The sequence below is a fragment of the Pleurodeles waltl genome, chromosome 3_1, assembly GCF_031143425.1.
Source record: "Pleurodeles waltl isolate 20211129_DDA chromosome 3_1, aPleWal1.hap1.20221129, whole genome shotgun sequence".
Taxonomy (NCBI): domain Eukaryota; kingdom Metazoa; phylum Chordata; class Amphibia; order Caudata; family Salamandridae; genus Pleurodeles; species Pleurodeles waltl.
The window spans coordinates 1,443,019,930-1,443,039,400 of NC_090440.1; the positions used below are offsets into that span (position 1 = coordinate 1,443,019,930).

The 19,471-nt window shown below is 45.3% G+C and overlaps 1 protein-coding gene across 2 annotated transcripts in view; it reads right to left on the reverse strand.

The window, feature by feature from the left end:
- Positions 1-6,490: 6,490 nt before the first annotated feature.
- Positions 6,491-19,471, reverse strand: part of FDXACB1 (ferredoxin-fold anticodon binding domain containing 1) — a 92,693-nt gene continuing 79,712 nt past the window's right edge. For both annotated transcript variants that reach the window (XM_069225009.1, XM_069225008.1), the window contains 2 exons: positions 9,083-9,241; positions 6,491-7,961 (listed from right to left, as the gene is read on the reverse strand). In XM_069225009.1, the coding sequence (XP_069081110.1) occupies positions 6,752-7,961; positions 9,083-9,241 (1,369 nt within the window). In that variant the 3' untranslated portion in view covers positions 6,491-6,751. The remainder of the gene's footprint in view (positions 7,962-9,082; positions 9,242-19,471) is intronic.

Here is a 19,471-nt window from a genome sequence, read left to right on the forward strand (position 1 = left end):
CTTCTGCCCCCCTTGGGGGCAGGTGGGTCTAGAAAAATAGGCCCATCTGCCCCCAGGGGGGGCAGAAATGGCCAACAGGTCAATGCCCCCCTTGGGGGGGCGCCCCGTGCCCAAGGGGACGCCCCCCCACAAAAATAAACACATAAAAAAAAAAACCCTGGCGTTCTAGTGGTTTCTGCCCCCCTTGGGGGCAGATCAGCCTACAAATAATAGGCTGATCTGTCTCCAAGGGGTGCAGAAATGGCCTGGGTACATGTGCCCCCAAAGTGGGGGGCGACCCTTGCCCAAGCCCCCCCCCATCCACTAACACACACACACACACACACTATCCCTGGTGTCTACGTGGCTTCTGCCCCCCTTGGGGGCAGGTGGGTCTAGAAAAATAGGCCCATCTGCCCCCAGGGGGGGCAGAAATGGCCAACAGGTCAATGCCCCCCTTGGGGGGGCGCCCCGTGCCCAAGGGGACGCCCCCCCACAAAAATAAACACACAAAAAAAAAACCCTGGCGTTCTAGTGGTTTCTGCCCCCCTTGGGGGCAGATCAGCCTAAAAATAATAGGCTGATCTGTCTCCAAGGGGTGCAGAAATGGCCTGGGTACATGTGCCCCCAAAGTGGGGGGCGACCCTTGCCCAAGCCCCCCCCCCATCCACTAACACACACACACACACACACACACTATCCCTGGTGTCTACGTGGCTTCTGCCCCCCTTGGGGGCAGGTGGGTCTAGAAAAATAGGCCCATCTGCCCCCAGGGGGGGCAGAAATGGCCAACAGGTCAATGCCCCCCTTGGGGGGGCGCCCCGTGCCCAAGGGGACACCCCCCCACAAAAATAAACACATAAAAAAAAATCCCTGGCGTTCTAGTGGTTTCTGCCCCCCTTGGGGGCAGATCAGCCTAAAAATAATAGGCTGATCTGTCTCCAAGGGGTGCAGAAATGGCCTGGGTACATGTGCCCCCAAAGTGGGGGGCGACCCTTGCCCAAGCCCCCCCCCATCCACTAACACACACACACACACACACACTATCCCTGGTGTCTACGTGGCTTCTGCCCCCCTTGGGGGCAGGTGGGTCTAGAAAAATAGGCCCATCTGCCCCCAGGGGGGGCAGAAATGGCCAACAGGTCAATGCCCCCCTTGGGGGGGCGCCCCGTGCCCAAGGGGACGCCCCCCCACAAAAATAAACACATAAAAAAACATCCCTGGCGTTCTAGTGGTTTCTGCCCCCCTTGGGGCAGATCAACCTAAAAATAATAGGCTGATCTGCCCTCAAGGGGGGCAGAAATGGCCCTAAAAGACATGCCCCCCAAAGGGGAGCGACCCTTGCCCAAGGGGGCGCCCCCCCCATCCACTACACACACAATCCCTGGTGCCTAAGTGGCTTCTGCCCCCCTTGGGGGCAGATGGACCTAAAAAAAATAGGCCGATCTGCCCCCAAGGGGGGCAGAAATGGCCAACAGTTCTCTGCCCCCTTGGGGGGGGCGCCCCTTGCCCAAGGGGGCACCCCCTCCCAACATACCTGCACAGAAAATATAAATCCCTGGTGATCCAGTGGTTTCTGCCCCCCTTGGGGGCAGATCCGCCTAAAAAGTAGGCCAATCTGCCCCCAAAGGGGGCAGAAATGGCCGTAACTAATTGCCCCCACAAGGGGAGCGACCCTTGCCCAAGGGGCCGCTCCCCGCCAGCAAGAAACACGAGCAAACAACAAAAAAAACAAATCCCTGGTGTCTAGTGGGCATTCCTGCTGCCCGATCGCAATGCGATCGGGCAGCAGGAATGCTCAAAGAGACACCGGGGGAAAGGAAAAGCCTTTCCTTTCCCCCGGTGCCTCTTTAGCCCAAACCCCCCACCCACCGGGAAGAGGAACTCACCTCTTTCCTCGTCGCCGCACAGGAAGCAAATGGCTTCCTGTGCGGCGAAATCCCCATAATGAAGTCAGCGCGCGATCGCGCGCTGACGTCATTATGGGGGGGTGGGGGGGTCGGGGGTGGAAGGGGAAGGGCTTCCCCTTCCATCCCTGACTTTGGGGGGGTGGGGGGAAGCACACAGAGGGAGCGAGAGCGCTCCCTCTGGGCTGTGTGCCGAGGACGTAGTGGTTACGTCCTCGGCACAGCAGCACTGTGCCGCAGGACGTAACCACTACGTCTGCGGCACAGAAGGGGTTAAACAATTCAGTGGATTGATCATAAGATGTATTATAGTCTGTAACAGGAACATGGATGTGAACAGAATTTTCATATTATTTATGTAGGTACTGCTATTTGATCTTAACCAGAGAACACCTGTTTCCTGCACGTAGAATTCATATGCCAACTGACTCACTTCATAGGCTCTAAATCTAGACTTTAACAAGATGACATATAGGAATCCACTCTTAACACTCTCCAGAGGTATAAGAGGATCCAAGGAGGGTCCACAAAATATGGATAAAAGGCAAAAGCCTACTTGCAGGGAAGTTTTTCTATTGTCCTGGTATCTAAGACCTCCATAAGGAATAGTTTCTTACCTGTAACTCCAGTTCTCTCATAGGGGTATTTCCATGATAGTCATAAGCGCTGAATATTTCCTCCCACCTGCTGAGACCCCGGAGCTCTTTTCTCAAAATGTCTTCTTTAGTGTTTACTAGCTGAGATAACAGTATCTTTGAATTATTATCTTGTTTATTCCACCGGGGAAGAGGGTGGGTCGCTTTGACTATCATGGAAATACCCCTATGAGAGAACTGGAGTTACAGGTAAGAAACAATTCCTTCTCTCGTAGGGGATTTCCATTTATAGTCATAAGCGCTGAATAGAGTATCAAGCCCATCCCCCTAAGAGTGGTGGAGTAGAAAGAACAATAGTATGGTATTTATTTATGCAAAGAGATTTCTAAGAGAAGCCTGTCCTACGTGAGCATCTGTTGTAGCATCAGAATCAAGACAGTAGTGCTGATTCCATTGATTCTCCAGCACTCCTGGAAACATCTCATGTGAAGGAGAGCATTGGGAGTGAGGCAGATGGAAGAAGCCATCAATCTTAGGAGCGATGAGACTATTCTTGTCACTGAATGAGGCGCTTTCTCGAGAGCTTGACATTTCAGAAGGATCGATAAACGTTACTCCTGCAAAGGAGACACCTTTGCTTGAATGGTGTTGATGGCGGGTCCTAAGTAGCACAACGTCTGGACAGGAGATGACGTTGACTTGGTGAGGTTGACCTGGAGGCCCAATTTTTTAAGGAATTGGTAAGTCCAACTGAAATGCAGTTGGGCTTCTTGAGATGTGGATGCCTTTATGAGCCAATTGTCTAGATAGGGATAGACAAAGACTCAGTGCTTTCTTAGATGGTCTGCCACCACAGCCATGCATTTGGAGAACGTTTTGGGCACTGACTCGAGGCTGAATGGGAGCACTGCTAATTGGTAATGGTCTTGTCCCATGAGAAACCTGGGGAATTTCCAATGCTTCCAGGCAATGGGAATGTGGAGGTATGCATCGTGAAGGTCGATGGAAGAGAGCCAATCTCCCTGATGAAGCTGGGGATATAGATGATGTAAAGGCAGCATTCTGAACTTCTCCTTTCAAATCGATTTGTTGGCTATTCTTAGATCGAGAATGGATCTGAGTTCGTGCTTGTCTTTATTTGGTACTAGGAAATAACCTTGAGTAAATCCCTTTTCCACATTGATCGGTGGTTTTATCGCCTTCTTTTGTAATAAGGTGTTGACCTCTGCCCTGAGAGAATCGAGATGCAACATTCAGGGCTTAGGTAGAATAGAAGGCAGTGGGTTGGTAAACCTGAGACAATATCCAGTTTGCACAATATTCAGAACCCACGCATTTGATATGATGCGTTACCACTATGTCAGGTAATGCAAGATACTTCCACCTACGGGAGTGGGAAACAGATGAGGGGGAAGGAAGGGCTCAGGGCTTAGACACAGATGGTTGACGTCGTCCTTGGGCGGTTTGTTGAGTGGAACAACCTTGCATTTGTTTGCGCTGAGTTCATTATGATTTCTGGTATTGGTGCCGTTGTTGAGATCTAGGTGGCACCCATTGTGGACTTTGACCTCTCTGTGAGAAAAATCTGCAGTGGTAAGGACGGAATGACTTACACTGCTCTCTAGGTTTTTCAATGCCTACAGCTTTGAGAGTGTCTAGTTCTGATTTCATTCTAGACATCTCATTATCAGAGTGAGAGCCAAACAGAGTAGAGCCTGTAAATAGTAGGTTCTGTATTCTTTGCTTTGCTTCTGGCTTCAGAGAAGTAAGACGGAGCCACAAGTGCCTTCTCAGTGATATTATAGGCAATATCTGTGTGCAGCCAGTACAGAAGAATCTGCTGCTACGCTTATAATTTGGTTGGAAACCATAGCCCCCTCATTAATGATTTCAAGGAAATCTTCTTTTCCATCTTTGGGAAGGTGATCTGCAAACTGGAGGATGGAGTCTCAAAGTACACCGTCATATCTACCCAAGAGGGCTGTGGCTCTGTCTGTCTTCATCAAAATGGTGGATGTTGCGCAGACTTTGCATACTGCCCCCTCTAGTTTTTTGCTCTCCTGGTCTGGAAGGAAAGGTAAAATGTAATTTCTTAGCTGCTACAATAACAACAGAATCTGGTGCTGGGTCTGCCCTTAGAAATAAAGGATCCTGCTCAGGAGCATGGTATTTCTTTTGAAGCCTAGAAGGTGTGGGCTTGGCTGTGGCTGGATCGAGGAATAAGTCCATCACCGGTTCTAGGAGACCTGGGACCAGCGGAAGCAAGGGCCTTGATGAAGATTGGTGATGTAAGGTCTAAAAAATTACAGATTTTGTTGGTGTAGGTACTGCCATAGTGATATTAAGTTTTTTAGCACCTCGGACAAGGAATTCCTGAAAGAGAGTCAGATAGAGTTGGTGAATAGTCTCTGGTAGACGATGAGGAACGACGTCTAATGGGAGAGAGATCTTGACCTATTGGTAGACCCATGATGGTGGTGATGCCTAGAACTAGAAGAGAGCCTAGTTGAATGATGGCGCGAATGTCTTGAGTTGGAGTGGATGGGAGTCGAAGTAACCGGTTCAGATGTTGGTACCGGAGGAGGCGCTACAGGAGCCAGAGAAGCTGGTGGGAGTGGCAAAGGCACTGTCGTATGTGGAGGAGGAGATGGCTAAGGAGAAGCGGATGGCAACACAACGAGAGAAGAAGATTCCGATGTGGAGTAAATCCTCCTCCTCTTTCTTGGGGACCTCCTCGACAAGCTCCTGGACTTCGATGTACAACGTCGACGTGTTACTCTCGGCGTCGATCTCTCATGATGTTGGGTGTCCCCTGAAGTCGACCTACCACGATGTGCCAATGGAAACATTGACAGAGAGGTACTTCTCGGCATCGGACGCCCATGTCACCTCAACACTGTGTAAATTCTCAACGCCGAAGGGTGTTGCAATGCTGAGTGGTGTCGCTTCCTCCCTGTCAAATTTGTTCTCGATGGCAAACATGTCAGCGTTGTTGCTTGTCTCGACGTCGAGCGGGACCAGCATCGTTTCTAGCCAGAAACGCTCTTCTGAGAGCTTCCGCGTCCACTGGCTGATGAAGTTAGAGCCCTGTTGGAAAGCTGACCTTCCCCTCCCTCTGAGGTCCTACTGGTAGGCTCCTTTCTTTTTCTTGCTGTCCTCCTGTCCGGCCTAGAGGCAAATCTTCTCTCGGTCACGCAGAGTGCACCTGGAGAAGTTTTTACATGTCAAAGGCATCAAGTACATGTGATGATGGATGGCAGATAATACAGACCCCGTGTGGCTCTGTTTTAGTCTTCTTCCTTCCACAGCGAGGACACTTGTCAAAAAGTGAAGGCATTTAGATGTAAAAAACCCTTAACTTTGTCAGAATTTTACAGAAAATGACAGAAAATATTCAGGTAAGATGAAAATCGTAGAATGAAAGTGTCGTCAATAATATTTGACTAGAAATTTTTGTGAAAAGCCCATAAATATGTGGAGCTCAATGCTTCAGGTTCCTGTCAGCAGGAGCCGGAAAAAAGAACTGAGGTAATTGCATCTTGCTAAGCCTTATGGGATGAGAGGACCAACTGCTTTTAAAAGCAAAGTCTCCTTTTCTTTCTGTATAATGGCAGGCTAGGGGCTACACTGCCCTGCATTCCTTCATCCTTATTTAACATTACAAAAAGGTTTGTGAAATATTTTTTCTGTGAAATCTTCAAAGTATTCATGCATTTGAATGCATATCTACCTTGCATGCCCTTTTTGAACCAAACATGATAAATAATTTTGCCTTCTGTAGCCTCTCCTTTAGGATGCATAATGACATTCATAAGTGACTTTGCAGGCCTTCCTGAAGAAAGGTGAACATCAACACTTAAGAAGACATTTTTAGAAAAGTGCTCCGGGGTCCCCGGAGGCGAGTGGAACTATTCAGCACTTATGACTATACGTGGAAATACCCTATGAGAGAACACCTTTTCTGAAGAACAAAAACACAATTGTAAATATCTTGAAAAAAAACCACAGCAACGTCTTTACGGTTCCATTTTATAATATAGGGACATACATAAAATGCATTTCAAAGGCACTTGCAAATTGCTTGTCCATTTTCAGAGGACACATTTTTTGTGAAAGTACACAAAGCAGTCTTCAGTACATGTGTATGGGGAAGATACTACAACAGTATAAGAGACAGTGAGGTTTGAAATGGGCTTTGTGAAACTTATCACCATAGACGTTTCTACAATCATAAAGATAGTATTAGTTTGTAGCAAGATATACAGATATTTACCTTACAATTACTTGCAGGAACATCTGCAGCTCCTGTCTGAGCTGCAGCTGCATGGTGGATGCCTGCACATCAGACAGGGCTTTGTCACAGGACTGGTATGTTAATCTGTAACAGAGACTCACCATCCCTGTTTCAAGATGCTGAAAGCGATCCAGTAGCTGGATGTCTGTAACACATTCCTTTGAAACCCGTCTCACAAGGTTGTGGAATTCTACCTCATCAAACTGCTCTCCACCTTTCACCCAGAAACTGATATCATGAACATAGGAAGGGGGATGCATGGAAAAGTTGCAAAAAGGTTTAAACTTCCCATGTAGAAACTGAGTTATAAAACGTCCATCATACGTCCACAGCATGCGCCAGTCAGGCACTCCCAATATCTGTATTACCAACGCATCCAGATTTAACATAGCCAACAAGATCTCATAGTCACAGGACAGCTCTCCTAGCGGAACGGTTGTAATAACTCCTACACACACACCTTCGTTCTCACCAGACTCTAAACCTCTGCTTTGCAGGTAAATGGAATAATCACCTTTCTTAGACTGCTGACTGAAAGATATCAACTGAGGACTATAATTTATTTCCTGCTCATCTTGATGGTCTTTTGTCTCTTTGAAGAGGGAGTCCGTAATAGATTTAATGGAGGCTGCAATGGCATCCATAAAAAGCTCAACAAACAAGCCCCCAGTTTCCTTTCTCAAACCACACAAGAAGAGGGTTTCATGGAAAACTGGCATTGTCCATGGAGAAATCAGACATCTCCTAAAAACCGGTCCGCTAAGTACATAAATCTTCTCTGGTACAAAGTCTGGTCTTTGACAGAGACCTTGAACACAAACTGTAAGAGTAGGCCTCATGCAAAAGTCAGCCTTAGAGCAGTTTTGGTCTGAAATGAATGCTGGATCACCACTGCTACAAATTTCACAGACCACATCGCTGTAATGGAAGGCTGCAGCAGAAAGACCTCTGTCCATCTCATTCTTGGCTTGTTCTAAGCATACACTCCCTTCTTTGGCAACTGAAATCCAAAACAAGCTAGAGTCAGAGACACTTGTTCTCCAGGAGAGGGCTGACTTGAATTTGTCTGATTCGATGCGAGTATTGGAAAGAGCTACCTTCTGCAAAGGGAAAGCACTGCTGATTGCCGTGATGAGTTGTTCATTGAATGTCCTTACTGGGTGGTGATTAATGTCCAGAATGTTCCTGTAAAAATGAAAGAAAGCACTGAATTGTTTAAGCAAGTTTTTATGTATTACCATGTTTGCTAAAAAAGCTTGTGAAACATGTATCACTCAGCAGCAAACGATTGCACCAACATAAAGAGGATGCCAGGACATGAAGATAATAAACAGAAGGCGTCAAGGTAACTTCCATGGCAACAATACACCGAGCTACTGCCTGCAAAAAACTTCAGTTCAACTTAAAGTGTACAGGCATTGGACACATGACACAGACTTATGGGACTTGGTTCCTTCCCCTACATAGTCTTTTCCACTAAATTTGTAGCATGTTAGACATTGTAATACTGAGACCGGTATTGCTCGCCAAAGGTTTTTATAGTTATATTCCATTACAGGTTAGGCACAATTCATATTCTGGATATATATATATATATATATATATATATATATATATATATCCAAAAGAAGGGAAACTACTGCACTCCATTTCACTGAGTAGCTAATATTTTATTCCAAGCCAGCAACAAACACGTTTCAACTCCAAAAGAAACTTGTTCATGCCCCCACCATGCACTTTTATTCTTTAAAAATTTGAGTAATAATGTTTCTTTTACATTTTTTATGATGTTATAGCAGTTGTCATGAGTGCTGTAAAATTAGCAGTGCATGGCGATGGTGCGAGGTATAGTTACCTTAGGGCACGAGTTATAGTTACTTGAAAGAACTCTAACTATAACTGCTGAATTTCTATGGTTTCGTACGGGTAATTTCAGAACCTAACTACAACGTCCCTGTAACATGTGGGTTTTGTAGTGAATGGGTATATATATATATATATATATATATATATATATATATATATATATATATATATATATATATATATATATATATATATACACACACACACACATATATATATATATATATACACACACACACATATATATATATATATATCAAGCCAATACACATAAAAATGTAAGTTCTGAATGTTAAGTTTTATATAAAATTAGTAAACATAACTTGAAAACGAATACACAGATGTATTCATGCTAGCTTTGATTACTAGATATTTGCTCACCAGTCACCACACCTGTCAAATAAGGCGGATACAACATGTGTCTGTTTAAAGAGCCTCACCTGCTAATTTTATCAAGTAGAACATCTGGCATGAGGAAGGGAACGTCCCTATTTACTAGTTTCCCAGCAACATCTGTGGGTTCTGAGCTCTCAAGCGGCAAACTCCGGGTGAAAATGTGAATTAAAGCATCTTCAAAGTGGAAGGGTTTCTCTTGGCTTCTGGAAAAACAATGACACAATTTTGGAAAATCAATCTTTATTAGCATTTATATGCCACAACATGTTAAAATAAACTTGTCAAAAGAATTTGATACAGCAATTTAAAATACTTGAAGTGATAAAAAGTGATAAGAACAATCCTTATATTGATTAGTAGTTTAGTAAAACTTTAGCTGGTAAGAGGCCGAGGAGGGAGCTCCATGAAATCTTCTTGTCACAAACCAGGCTCCCATGATGTAGCTTGCCACAGGCTTGTAAACAGCTCAACACACTGCTCTGGCACAAAGTGCTAGTGCTTCTATGCAGTTTGTAATTGAAAACTGCTTATACAGCGGTACACACTACTTAACGCGTGGAAGTTTAGTTTTTGTGCAAAGTAGTATTCAATGCATTATTGTCTCCTGACTACCCATTCCGCAATCACAAAGATCAGAGTCAACATGACTGGCGACAAATTTGGCAAGGTAGGATTTAAAGTGCAGAGTGCACCAGGGCTGATGTCGTTGAAGTATTTATTGGTTTGAGGGCAAATAATTAGGAGTCAGCCTGGACATGCATGCAAAAATCAATGGGTGCCTTATATTTTGTATTTTAAATATTTATTTGACCATAGCAGCAGTAGCACCAGTGATAAGAGCTGGAACAGCCCAAAGATGTATGTGACTAAGGGCAGATGTATCAACAAACCATTTTGCGATTCTCTAATAGCGATTTTTAAGAAATCGCTATTTCTGAATCGCAAAATGGTATTTATCATATATTTGCGATTCGGTAATAGCGATTTCTTAAAAATCGCAAATGCTATTACCGAATCACAAATTGCGATACTGGCCCCATTCGCACCTATGGGCCTGTAGGCCCATATTTGCAAATTGTTTGCATTTCCCAAATTGCGAATTCCTAACTGGAATTTGCAAATTTGGGAAATGCAAAACCCAGGGTGCTGGGGGCCTAAGGCCCCCTGTGCTGCACCCCAAGAATTTTTTTAAGGACATGTAAGGCGCACACATGCCAAAGGGCCATGTGTGCGTTACATGTCAATTTTAAAAACGCATTTTTCATGCATTTTTTAAATATGCACCTGCTTACCACCAAGTTCAACTTGGTGGTAATAGTGATTCCTTAATTCCTAATTCGCATTAAGGAAAATCTTGATACATGTGGTTTAGAAATCGCAAATGAGGATTCCTTATTTGCGATTTCTTATTTAGAGAATTGCAATTTGCGATTCTCTAAACGGGCTCGCAATTTTAAGGAATCGCTATTTTAACGATTCCTTAAAATTGCACAGCAAATGCCTTTCATACATACTGAAAGGCATTTTTGCATTCACAAACGACCATTCACACCGTTTGCTAATGCAAAAACGCTCGATACATCGATCCCAAAGTCTCTTCAAGCAGTTTCTTAAATAGTTTGACCAAGGATCGGGGTGGATTTTTTCCTGTGGCTGATACCTCAAGTATTGCTCTCAGATATGATTCCCTGGGACAACTGCAATTTTAACATAGTAAATATAGGACCGGGGCAAGGGCTATAGTCTGAGAGATGGGAACCAAGCCCAATTAGAGATGTATAAAGGCAAGAAGCAGTGTACCACAGCCCAGATGTAATGGCGTTCTCTGAAAGGAGTTTTCTATTTTTAATGGTGTTTTCAGTTATCATACACCCATAACTCAGCACCGAAGATTGCTGCTGCCGCTGCTTGTTGTTTACGTATTTGGAGAAGGATGCTCAAGGAATTTAAGCTGATCCTCAAAATGGCGCTTACGGACCGCAGCAGAGTTGTAGCTGCCTTATTAACTTGATCTTGCCAAGACAGTTTGTTATTAAAAGAGATCCCCAGGTAGTCAGATTTCTTAACAGATTTGAGAACATGACCATCGATTCTTGATGATTTTATCAAAGGTGGGGATGGTCTCATTGGCATTATTTTTGTCTTTTGCGTGTTGATGTGAAGATCTTTAGGACAACAGTAACTTTCAAAGCTGGCTAACCTCCTGGCAGTTAATTTTTTGTACAAAATAATATTACAGCGTCGTTCGTGAACAAGAGTATAAGAGGAATCTAATGGGGCGATAAAGCATCTCTGGCGTACCCCTGAAGAGATATTTTATAAAGTCACTCCCCTGCTGCACACTGAATATCACACTAATTTACAGACTTAAGGATAAAGCCCTGGTATCGCCAACATAATTCTACAGTGGGTTTCCAGTAAATTAAACGTGAGAGAAAAGTACCCATCTTTGGTGATTTTAGACTGAAAAGCAAATTTCCATGTTTTAGGGCAGCAGTCAATGAAAAGTCAATATCATTTAATGTTCTCAAATTTTAAACAAACAATTCTATGCAGTATTCTCTCTTTTCATAGATTTCTAGCACTACTGTCTGAATATATTTTATTACTGCTCAAAACCCACTCAACCTACTGACATCAGAAATCTACAAACATGAAACTATTACCAATAGTGACTATGGGCCTGATTACAACTTTGTAGGAGGTGTTAATCCGTCCCAAAAGTGACGGTAAAGTGACGGATATACCACCAGCCGTATTACGAGTCCATTATATCCTATGGAACTCGTAATACGGCTGGTGGTATATCCGTCACTTTACAGTCACTTTTGGGACGGATTAACACCTCCTCCAAAGTTGTAATCAGGCACTATATGTTGGCTTCATTATTGGCACATTTAGTATAACACAGACCAAAAACACAAAAATGCATTCTACAGATTTCAAACATTTTATCATTTATTCCCTTTGCTTAAGTTAAAATGATTAACACAAAACGTCATATGGGATATATCAATCTAATAAAATTGCTTATTTGTTGGCCATCTCTCAAGAGGTGTATGAGCAAAAAGGTTTTTTTTCCGTTTTGAGATTGAGGATGTACTTAAAGGAACGTACACCAATGTTTTGTTAATATGATATCTGAAACATTCAATTAGAAGTACATTGCACAAGTATATTTTGCCAAATTTGACCCAACCTTGGGACTAAAATCTTGCAAACCATTTGCTTTTCATTTCTGTGGGTTACATAGCTCCCTTTTAAGTGTTACTCTAGTGAAAAGCATACTTATATGCAGGGAACTTCAATCATCTAAGAATTTAAGTGACAAAGTATCTTCATCACACAAGAGCCAAAAAGGCAAAGTTAGATATTAGTTTTTCTCCCATACATTTCACAGGCAAATAGTCAAAATCTCCCCATTTTCATCTTCTTACAACACGTCGCATATACTGTTTCGCAGAATTTATTCCTTGGTACCAATCTTTTGTTCGATGCCTATCCTATTCCATTTGACAAACCTTATCTCTGAAATAGGTGTCTACTGTTGTGCGATTCCGAAGATAGTCAAATAGTGTTTCAAATCAGTGGAACAACCGCTGCAAACGCTGCCCACTTTATTTTAGTGTTGTTTCCATTCAAGAATAGAGAAATTCTCTGTTCATAACCACTCATGGGTGCACTACAAAGATTGAGGTTTTTGGAAGTAATAACATACTTGTCCTTTGAATACTGACTAGGCCCATTCCCCCCATGAGCTTACAAGATCTTAAACCTGCGAGTTTGCTCAATAAATAACATTTATTGGCCTGATTGGGGTAGTATAAAATACTTTCTTAAATTATGATCGAGATTTGTGCACTACTTTCAATCCTAGAATGCCATTGTAGTTTCGTTGCACACAACCCTTTCATCCATACATAAGAGCTGCAAGGTTACAGCCCTGAAAAACAAAGTGAGTAGATGTAGTCTACTGGCTTAGCTGCAGATTTGGATCCTAAGGCCTGGGTTCTAATCCCACCTTCAGCACTTAACTGTAATTTCTGTGATCCTGGGCATATCACTTAATCACCCTGATCCTAAAAATGTACAAATGCACACAAAGTAATGCATTTGTAAATATGTTAAATGCAATCATGTGAATTGCAAATGTGTAAAATCAGCACTTTATGTACTGCACTCCGTTACTATCCAGCAAGGATAGCACCATATAAATATAAACAACTAGAGCAATGTTCTAGTCTTTGCTTGCACCTTCCGAAAAATCTGCTCAAACACTTAACACCGCTGCCCAGATGGGAGGAGACAGTACAAGTCTCCATTTCTTTTCTCAAGTAACCGTAACAAGATGCTCCATGTCAAATTGCTTGCATTGTTCACTTGGCAACACAGTACTGTCTTGTCACTCTTGATGGTTAGTTCCCTGGGGTTAATATAAATGCAGGTTTATTCTTACTTAAAATGATTGACTAATAGAAGTCCACAGCTTACAAAAGTTCCAAGTGGGTGAAAGTGCCATTTAGTTCTGGCCCACACAGTTCTATTAGATGAGAAACTAATGAAAACTAAGAACCATCTCCAACTCGGCAAGAAAAATAAAACCTTCCTCTTCAACCCACTGCTTTACCTGCACCAATTTTATTTATATGTCTTCTCAATCGATCCAATTACCAATGAACATCTGGAGGTGCGGGGAAGGATAAGTTACTTACCTGTAAATCCTAGTTCTCTTCCAGGGGTATCCTCATCAAAGTCATAAACATTGAATATTCCCTCCCTTGTGCGGGGACCCCGGAGCATACATGAAATACACACATATTAAACATGTGTAAAACAGCAATGCAGGCTATACTCATAAACAGGCTAACATGCTTTATTTCTATGAAGTTTTTTTTTTTTTTTTTTCATTATAAAATTACAATAGAGAATAAATATCTACCCAAGCCCCCAAAACTGGGCTTAGGGAAGTAAGCAGTAGTAATCACTAGGGAAAAAAGAGAACAAACTACATTGAAAAACAATGGAGCATTCTTAGCCAATAGGCTGCATGCAGGTTAACACAGGAGAACCATAAAAACTTTGGCACCGTGCCTTTAAGACCCTGAGCACCTCCAGTATCCCACCATGCCTCAGGGGTGAAGGAAAGGTGACAGTTGGTTCACAGTTAGGTCAGTACTTTTTTACAGTGACAATCTGTGTAACTGATTCCAAAGACAGTCTGTTCTGCACTTCTAGGAGACGTGCGTCCGGGGAGGAGGGTGGGTTGTTTATGACTTTGATGAGGATACCCCTGGAAGAGAACTAGGATTTACAGGTAAGTAACTTATCCTTCTCTTCCAGGGGATCCTCATCAATAGTCATAAACATTGAATAGATTAGCAAGCCCATCCCTAAACTCTGCGGACTGTCTAATAGAAGTGCAGGAATAGATACGTATTATGCAAATAGATTTCTCAGAGAGGCCTGCCCCACTTGGGCATCCGCTCTTGCATCTGAGTCTAAACAGTAATGTCTAGTAAATGTATGTACAGACTTCCATGTAGCAGCCTTACAAATCTCAGATATTGGAACATTGTTAAGGAGGGCAGCAGTAGCCGCTTTTCCCCTTGTGGAATGCGCTTTAGGCCTAGCTAGTAATTGTTTATTAGCCAGCTGGTAAGTATTCACAATACAAGAAACTATCAATCTTGATATCGTTCGTTTAGATGCTGACTCTCCTGTCCTCAAATGACCATAGTTTACAAACAAGCGGTTGGAATGTCTAATGGATTTTGTTTTATCCAAATAAAATTTCAGCACTCTTTTCAAGTCTAAGGAGTGCAATGCTTTCTCCGCCGGAGTCTCCGGATTGGGAAAGAAAGTCGTTAAAGATATAGTCTGATTGATGTGGAATTCTGACACCACCTTCGGAAGGAAAGATGGGTGAGTTCGCAGAACCACTCTATTGTCGTGAAAAACCGTGTACGGTTCTTTGGAAGACAAAGCCTGAATTTCGCTGACCCTCCTCGCTGAAGTAATGGCCACCAAAAAAGCCGTCTTCCACGTAAGGTGTTGTAAAGAGGCCTTGTGTATAGGTTCAAAAGGAGGGCCCATAAGTTTTGACAATACTATGTTCAGCTCCCATGGAGGAGATGGTCTCCGAATGGGCGGAAAAACTTTTTTCAAACCTTCTAAGAAATCCTTGACTACAGGTTTCGTAAAGAAGGATTCCTGAGAAGGTGACTTACGATAGGCTGTAATGGCAGACAAATGTACCTTAATAGATGATACCTGCAGACCGGACTTTGCCAGATGAAGTAAATAGGACAGTATGACATCCTCCTGAGCCCGTATGGGATTGTGACCTTGTTGACAGCACCATATGTAGAATCTCTTCCATTTAAAAGCGTAAGAACGCCTCGTGGAAGGTCGTTTGGACTCTTTCAAGATGTTCATGCACTCCTGTGAGAGCCCTAGGTGCCCATACTGCAGGAATTCAGGAGCCATGCTGTTAAGCTCAGAGAGGCTAGGTTGGGATGTAGAATCCTGCCCTCCATCCTGCTCAGAAGATCCGGTCTGCACAGCAGCCTCCTGTGAGGTTGTTCTGATAGGTTGAGGAGATCTGTGTACCAGAATTGACGGGCCATTGTGGCGCTATCAGAATCATTCTGGTTCTGGATCTGTAAAGCTTGTTGATCACTGCCGGTATGAGGGGAATCGGTGGAAAGGCGTAGAGAAATATCCCTGACCAGTCGATCAACAGGGCATTCCCTTGAGATCCCGGACGGTAGAACCTGGATGCGAAGTCTGGGCATTTCTTGTTTACTTCGTCTGCGAAGAGATCCAATTGAGGTCGACCCCATTGAGCGAAGATGTATACGACGACTTCGCCGTGTAGGACCCAATCGTGTGCGTCCTCTAGGTGTCTGCTCAGGAAATCTGCCTCCACGTTTTGTTGACCTGGCAGGTGAACCGCTGTAAGTGACATTCCTCTGGCCAGGAGCCAATGCCATATCGTTTGGGACTCTTGAGATAGGGGTAGGGATCTCGTTCCCCCTTGTTTGTTCAAATAATACATCGTGGTTGTATTGTCCGTTTGTATTAGGAGAGATTTCCCCTGAATCAATGGAGTGAAAGACTTGAGAGCCAGATGGACCGCTCTGAGTTCCAGCAGATTGATGTGGTACTGCTTTTCTTTGTCTGACCACAGGCCCTGAGCTTGAAGGAGACCCAGATGAGCCCCCCATCCCTGAAGAGACGCATCCGTTACCAGAGTGTCGGATGGCACTACCTGGTGAAAAGGAGCACCTACTGACAGGTGAGGTCTGTGCATCCACCATTTCAATGACTGAAGTGCCGCTGCCGGTAGTCGCACTCTGTCCTCTCAGCGACCTGTCCTTTGGCTCCAGTTGCTCTCCAATGCCTCTTGGAGAAGCCTCATGTGCAGTCTGGCATTTGGGACAATGAAAATGCATGCTGCCATGGAGCCCAGCAGTGATGTCACCTGACGTGCCGTAGGTGCGTTGGCTTTCAATAGGTCCTGACACTTCCTGTTTATTGAGGATAGTCGTTCCTCCGAAGGATACACTCTTTGGCGCTCTGTGTTTATTATAGCTCCCAGGTAGTGAAGGTTCTGTGTTGGAATCAAGGTTGACTTTTGGTAATTGACCTGAAGACCTAGAGACTCGCAAACCGTGAGCACAATGTCCCGATGGCTTCTCGCCTGCTCCGGAGAAGAAGCCTTCAGTAACCAGTCATCTAGGTATGGGTAGATGAATATCTTTTGTTTTCGAAGATGTGCCGCTACCACCGCCACACATTTCGAGAAGACGCGTGGGGCAGATTTCAGGCCAAATGGTAGAACTCTGAACTGATAGTGCTGTGATGCTACTTGGAAGCGCAAGAATTTCCGATGCTTGGGAGCTATTGGGATGTGAAAATATGCATCCTGCTGGTCGATGGAGCACATCCAGTCTCCCTGATGTAGCTGAGGGAAAATCTGATGAAGCGCTAGCATCCTGAACTTCTGTTTTCTTATGTATTTGTTCAGCAGCCGTAAGTCCAGAATTGGCCTGAAAACGCCCTCTCGGCCCTTTTTCGCCACCAGAAAATAACGGGAGTAAACCCCCTTTCCTCTGTGCGCAGGTGGAACCTTTTCTATTGCATTATTTTGTAAGAGGGCAAGAGCCTCTCTGCGCAGCAGACTGAGATGAGATGGATTGCATTTGGCTGGTGGCAAGTGTGGTGGAGGCTGTTTGAAAAGAAGAGAGTAGCCATTTTCGACAATATTGAGCACCCATTTGTCTCTTGTGATAGAGTGCCACTCGTGAAGATAGCCTGTAATACTTCCCCCCACCGGAGTGGTGTACAGTGTCGAGGGAAGCGAGATCTCATTGCTTGGATGGCGCTTTTGGTGTGGACTGCTGAGGTCTACTTGACCCTCGCTCTCTTGTGTTCCTTCGCTGAAAAAGAGGGCGTCCCTGCCGTTGTTGTGGCCTTTGGGCCCAGTGAGGGGATTGAACCCTCTGCTGGAAAGGGCGCCTGTCATAAGGCCTATACCTCCGCCTGAAATCTTTCTTCCTTTCCAGGCCTACCGCCCTCATGGTGTCCACCTCGGTCTTCACGCGGGCCATTTCTTCGTCTGCATGGGTACCGAACAGCGAGTTCCCGGCGAATAGGAGATTCAGGATGCGCTGTTGTGCTTGCTGCTTTAAACCAGTTAGTCTCAGCCAGGAAGACCGCCTTGCACAGATTCCATGTGCGTACCCATGTGCAGCTAAATCCGCCCCATCTGCCGCCGCGCTGATAACCTGGTTGGATACCAGGCATCCCTCTTGCAGGATCTCTTGAAAATCTTGTCTGTCTTCTCTGGGCAGTTTTTCTGTGAATCTATTGAGGGAGTCCCACAGAGAACGGTCATACCTGCCCAGGAGTGCAGAAGCACTGGAGACTTTCATTGCCGAAGCCGCCGTACCGCACATCTTTCTCCCCAGAGAGTCTAGATGCTTGCTCTCTTTATCCGGGGGGACCGTGGAGGATGATGCCACCGAGTGGGTTTTTCGGGCTGCGGCCAATATTACAGAGTCCGGCGGCGGATCCTTTCTTAGGAATAAAGGGTCCTGTTCGGGAGCCTTATATTTTTTCAAAATTCTAGCCGGGGCAGATTTGAGTGTGGCTGGGGACAGAAAAGTGTCCATGGTTGGTTGCAACAAACCAGGCACTAGAGGTAGTAGCTTTTTTGACGCTGATCTATGCTGCAGAGTCTCAAAGATGACTGACGAGGAGGTAGATGGCTCTGGAACCTCTATGTTTAATTTCTGCGCTCCCCTTAACAGCACCTCGTTAAAAGTGGTAATGTCATCCACCGGTGAGACCCTAGCAGGTGGATAATCTGTTAGGGTGGGGGAGGAACGCCCGACAGATGATCCTGACGACGACCAAGAGGGTGATCTTCGTGAGCGTGACCTGGATCGCCGTTGGGAACGAGACCTGCTGCGAGACGCTGTAGCAGAGCGCCCAGGCCTCGCGGTCGGTTGACGAGGAACTGAACGAGCCCGTCCTGCCCTGGATGTCAGTGATGGCGTTCTTGGAAGAGAGGCAGTAGGCGAGTACATTCGCAAATACTGTGAATCCGGGGAGGCCGCTGGTCTATTAAGGCTCCCTAGCCATCTTGGAGATAAGTTGATGGGCGAAACATGCCCAGATGATGCCGCTCTTGAACGAGATGAGTCGCTCGGTATGGAGACCATTGGAGATGGCGCGGCCTTGTCTGTTGGAGGAGGGCGATGTTCAACGCCCTGCGGGACAGGTAAAACCTGTGCCGACGTCGACACAGCCGTCGACGTCGGCACAGGTTTTACCTGTCCCGCAGGGCGTTGAACATCGCCCTCCTCCAACAGACAAGGGCGCCCCATCGGTTGCTCTTGCCTCGACGTCGTGTGTCTGGACGTTGAGTGTTTGGACGTTGAGTGTCTCGACGTCGAACGACGATCTTTGGACCTCGACCTACTCGCCGTCGTGTGCCTCGACGTGGAGCGGTGGGAGGCCGACGGCGGATGTCGCTCATGCCGTTGTGGCGATTTTGACGCTGTGTCTCTTGACGTCGGGGGACGTACGGCCTTTGGCGGCGACCGGGCACGCCGGCGATGGCTCGACGTCGATCGGCGGGCTGCCGTCGACAAAGATATGTCCCTGCGATGGTGTTCCCTCGACGCCGTATCCTTCGACGTCGGGTGTCTCGCCGTCGACGGCGATCTATGCCGGTGAGACGGTGGCAGCGACGACGTCGACGGGGAACAAACAGGTACTTTCCTACCTGCTGACGTCGACCTAGCCAATCTCTCCTGAGAATGGCCTGCTGGTTGCCTGGGAAGTGAAGAGGACGATGTTTTCTGCCTCTCATGAAGCCCATGTAGCCTGATCTTTTCTCTGTCCTTCAGAGTCCTCTTTGACAT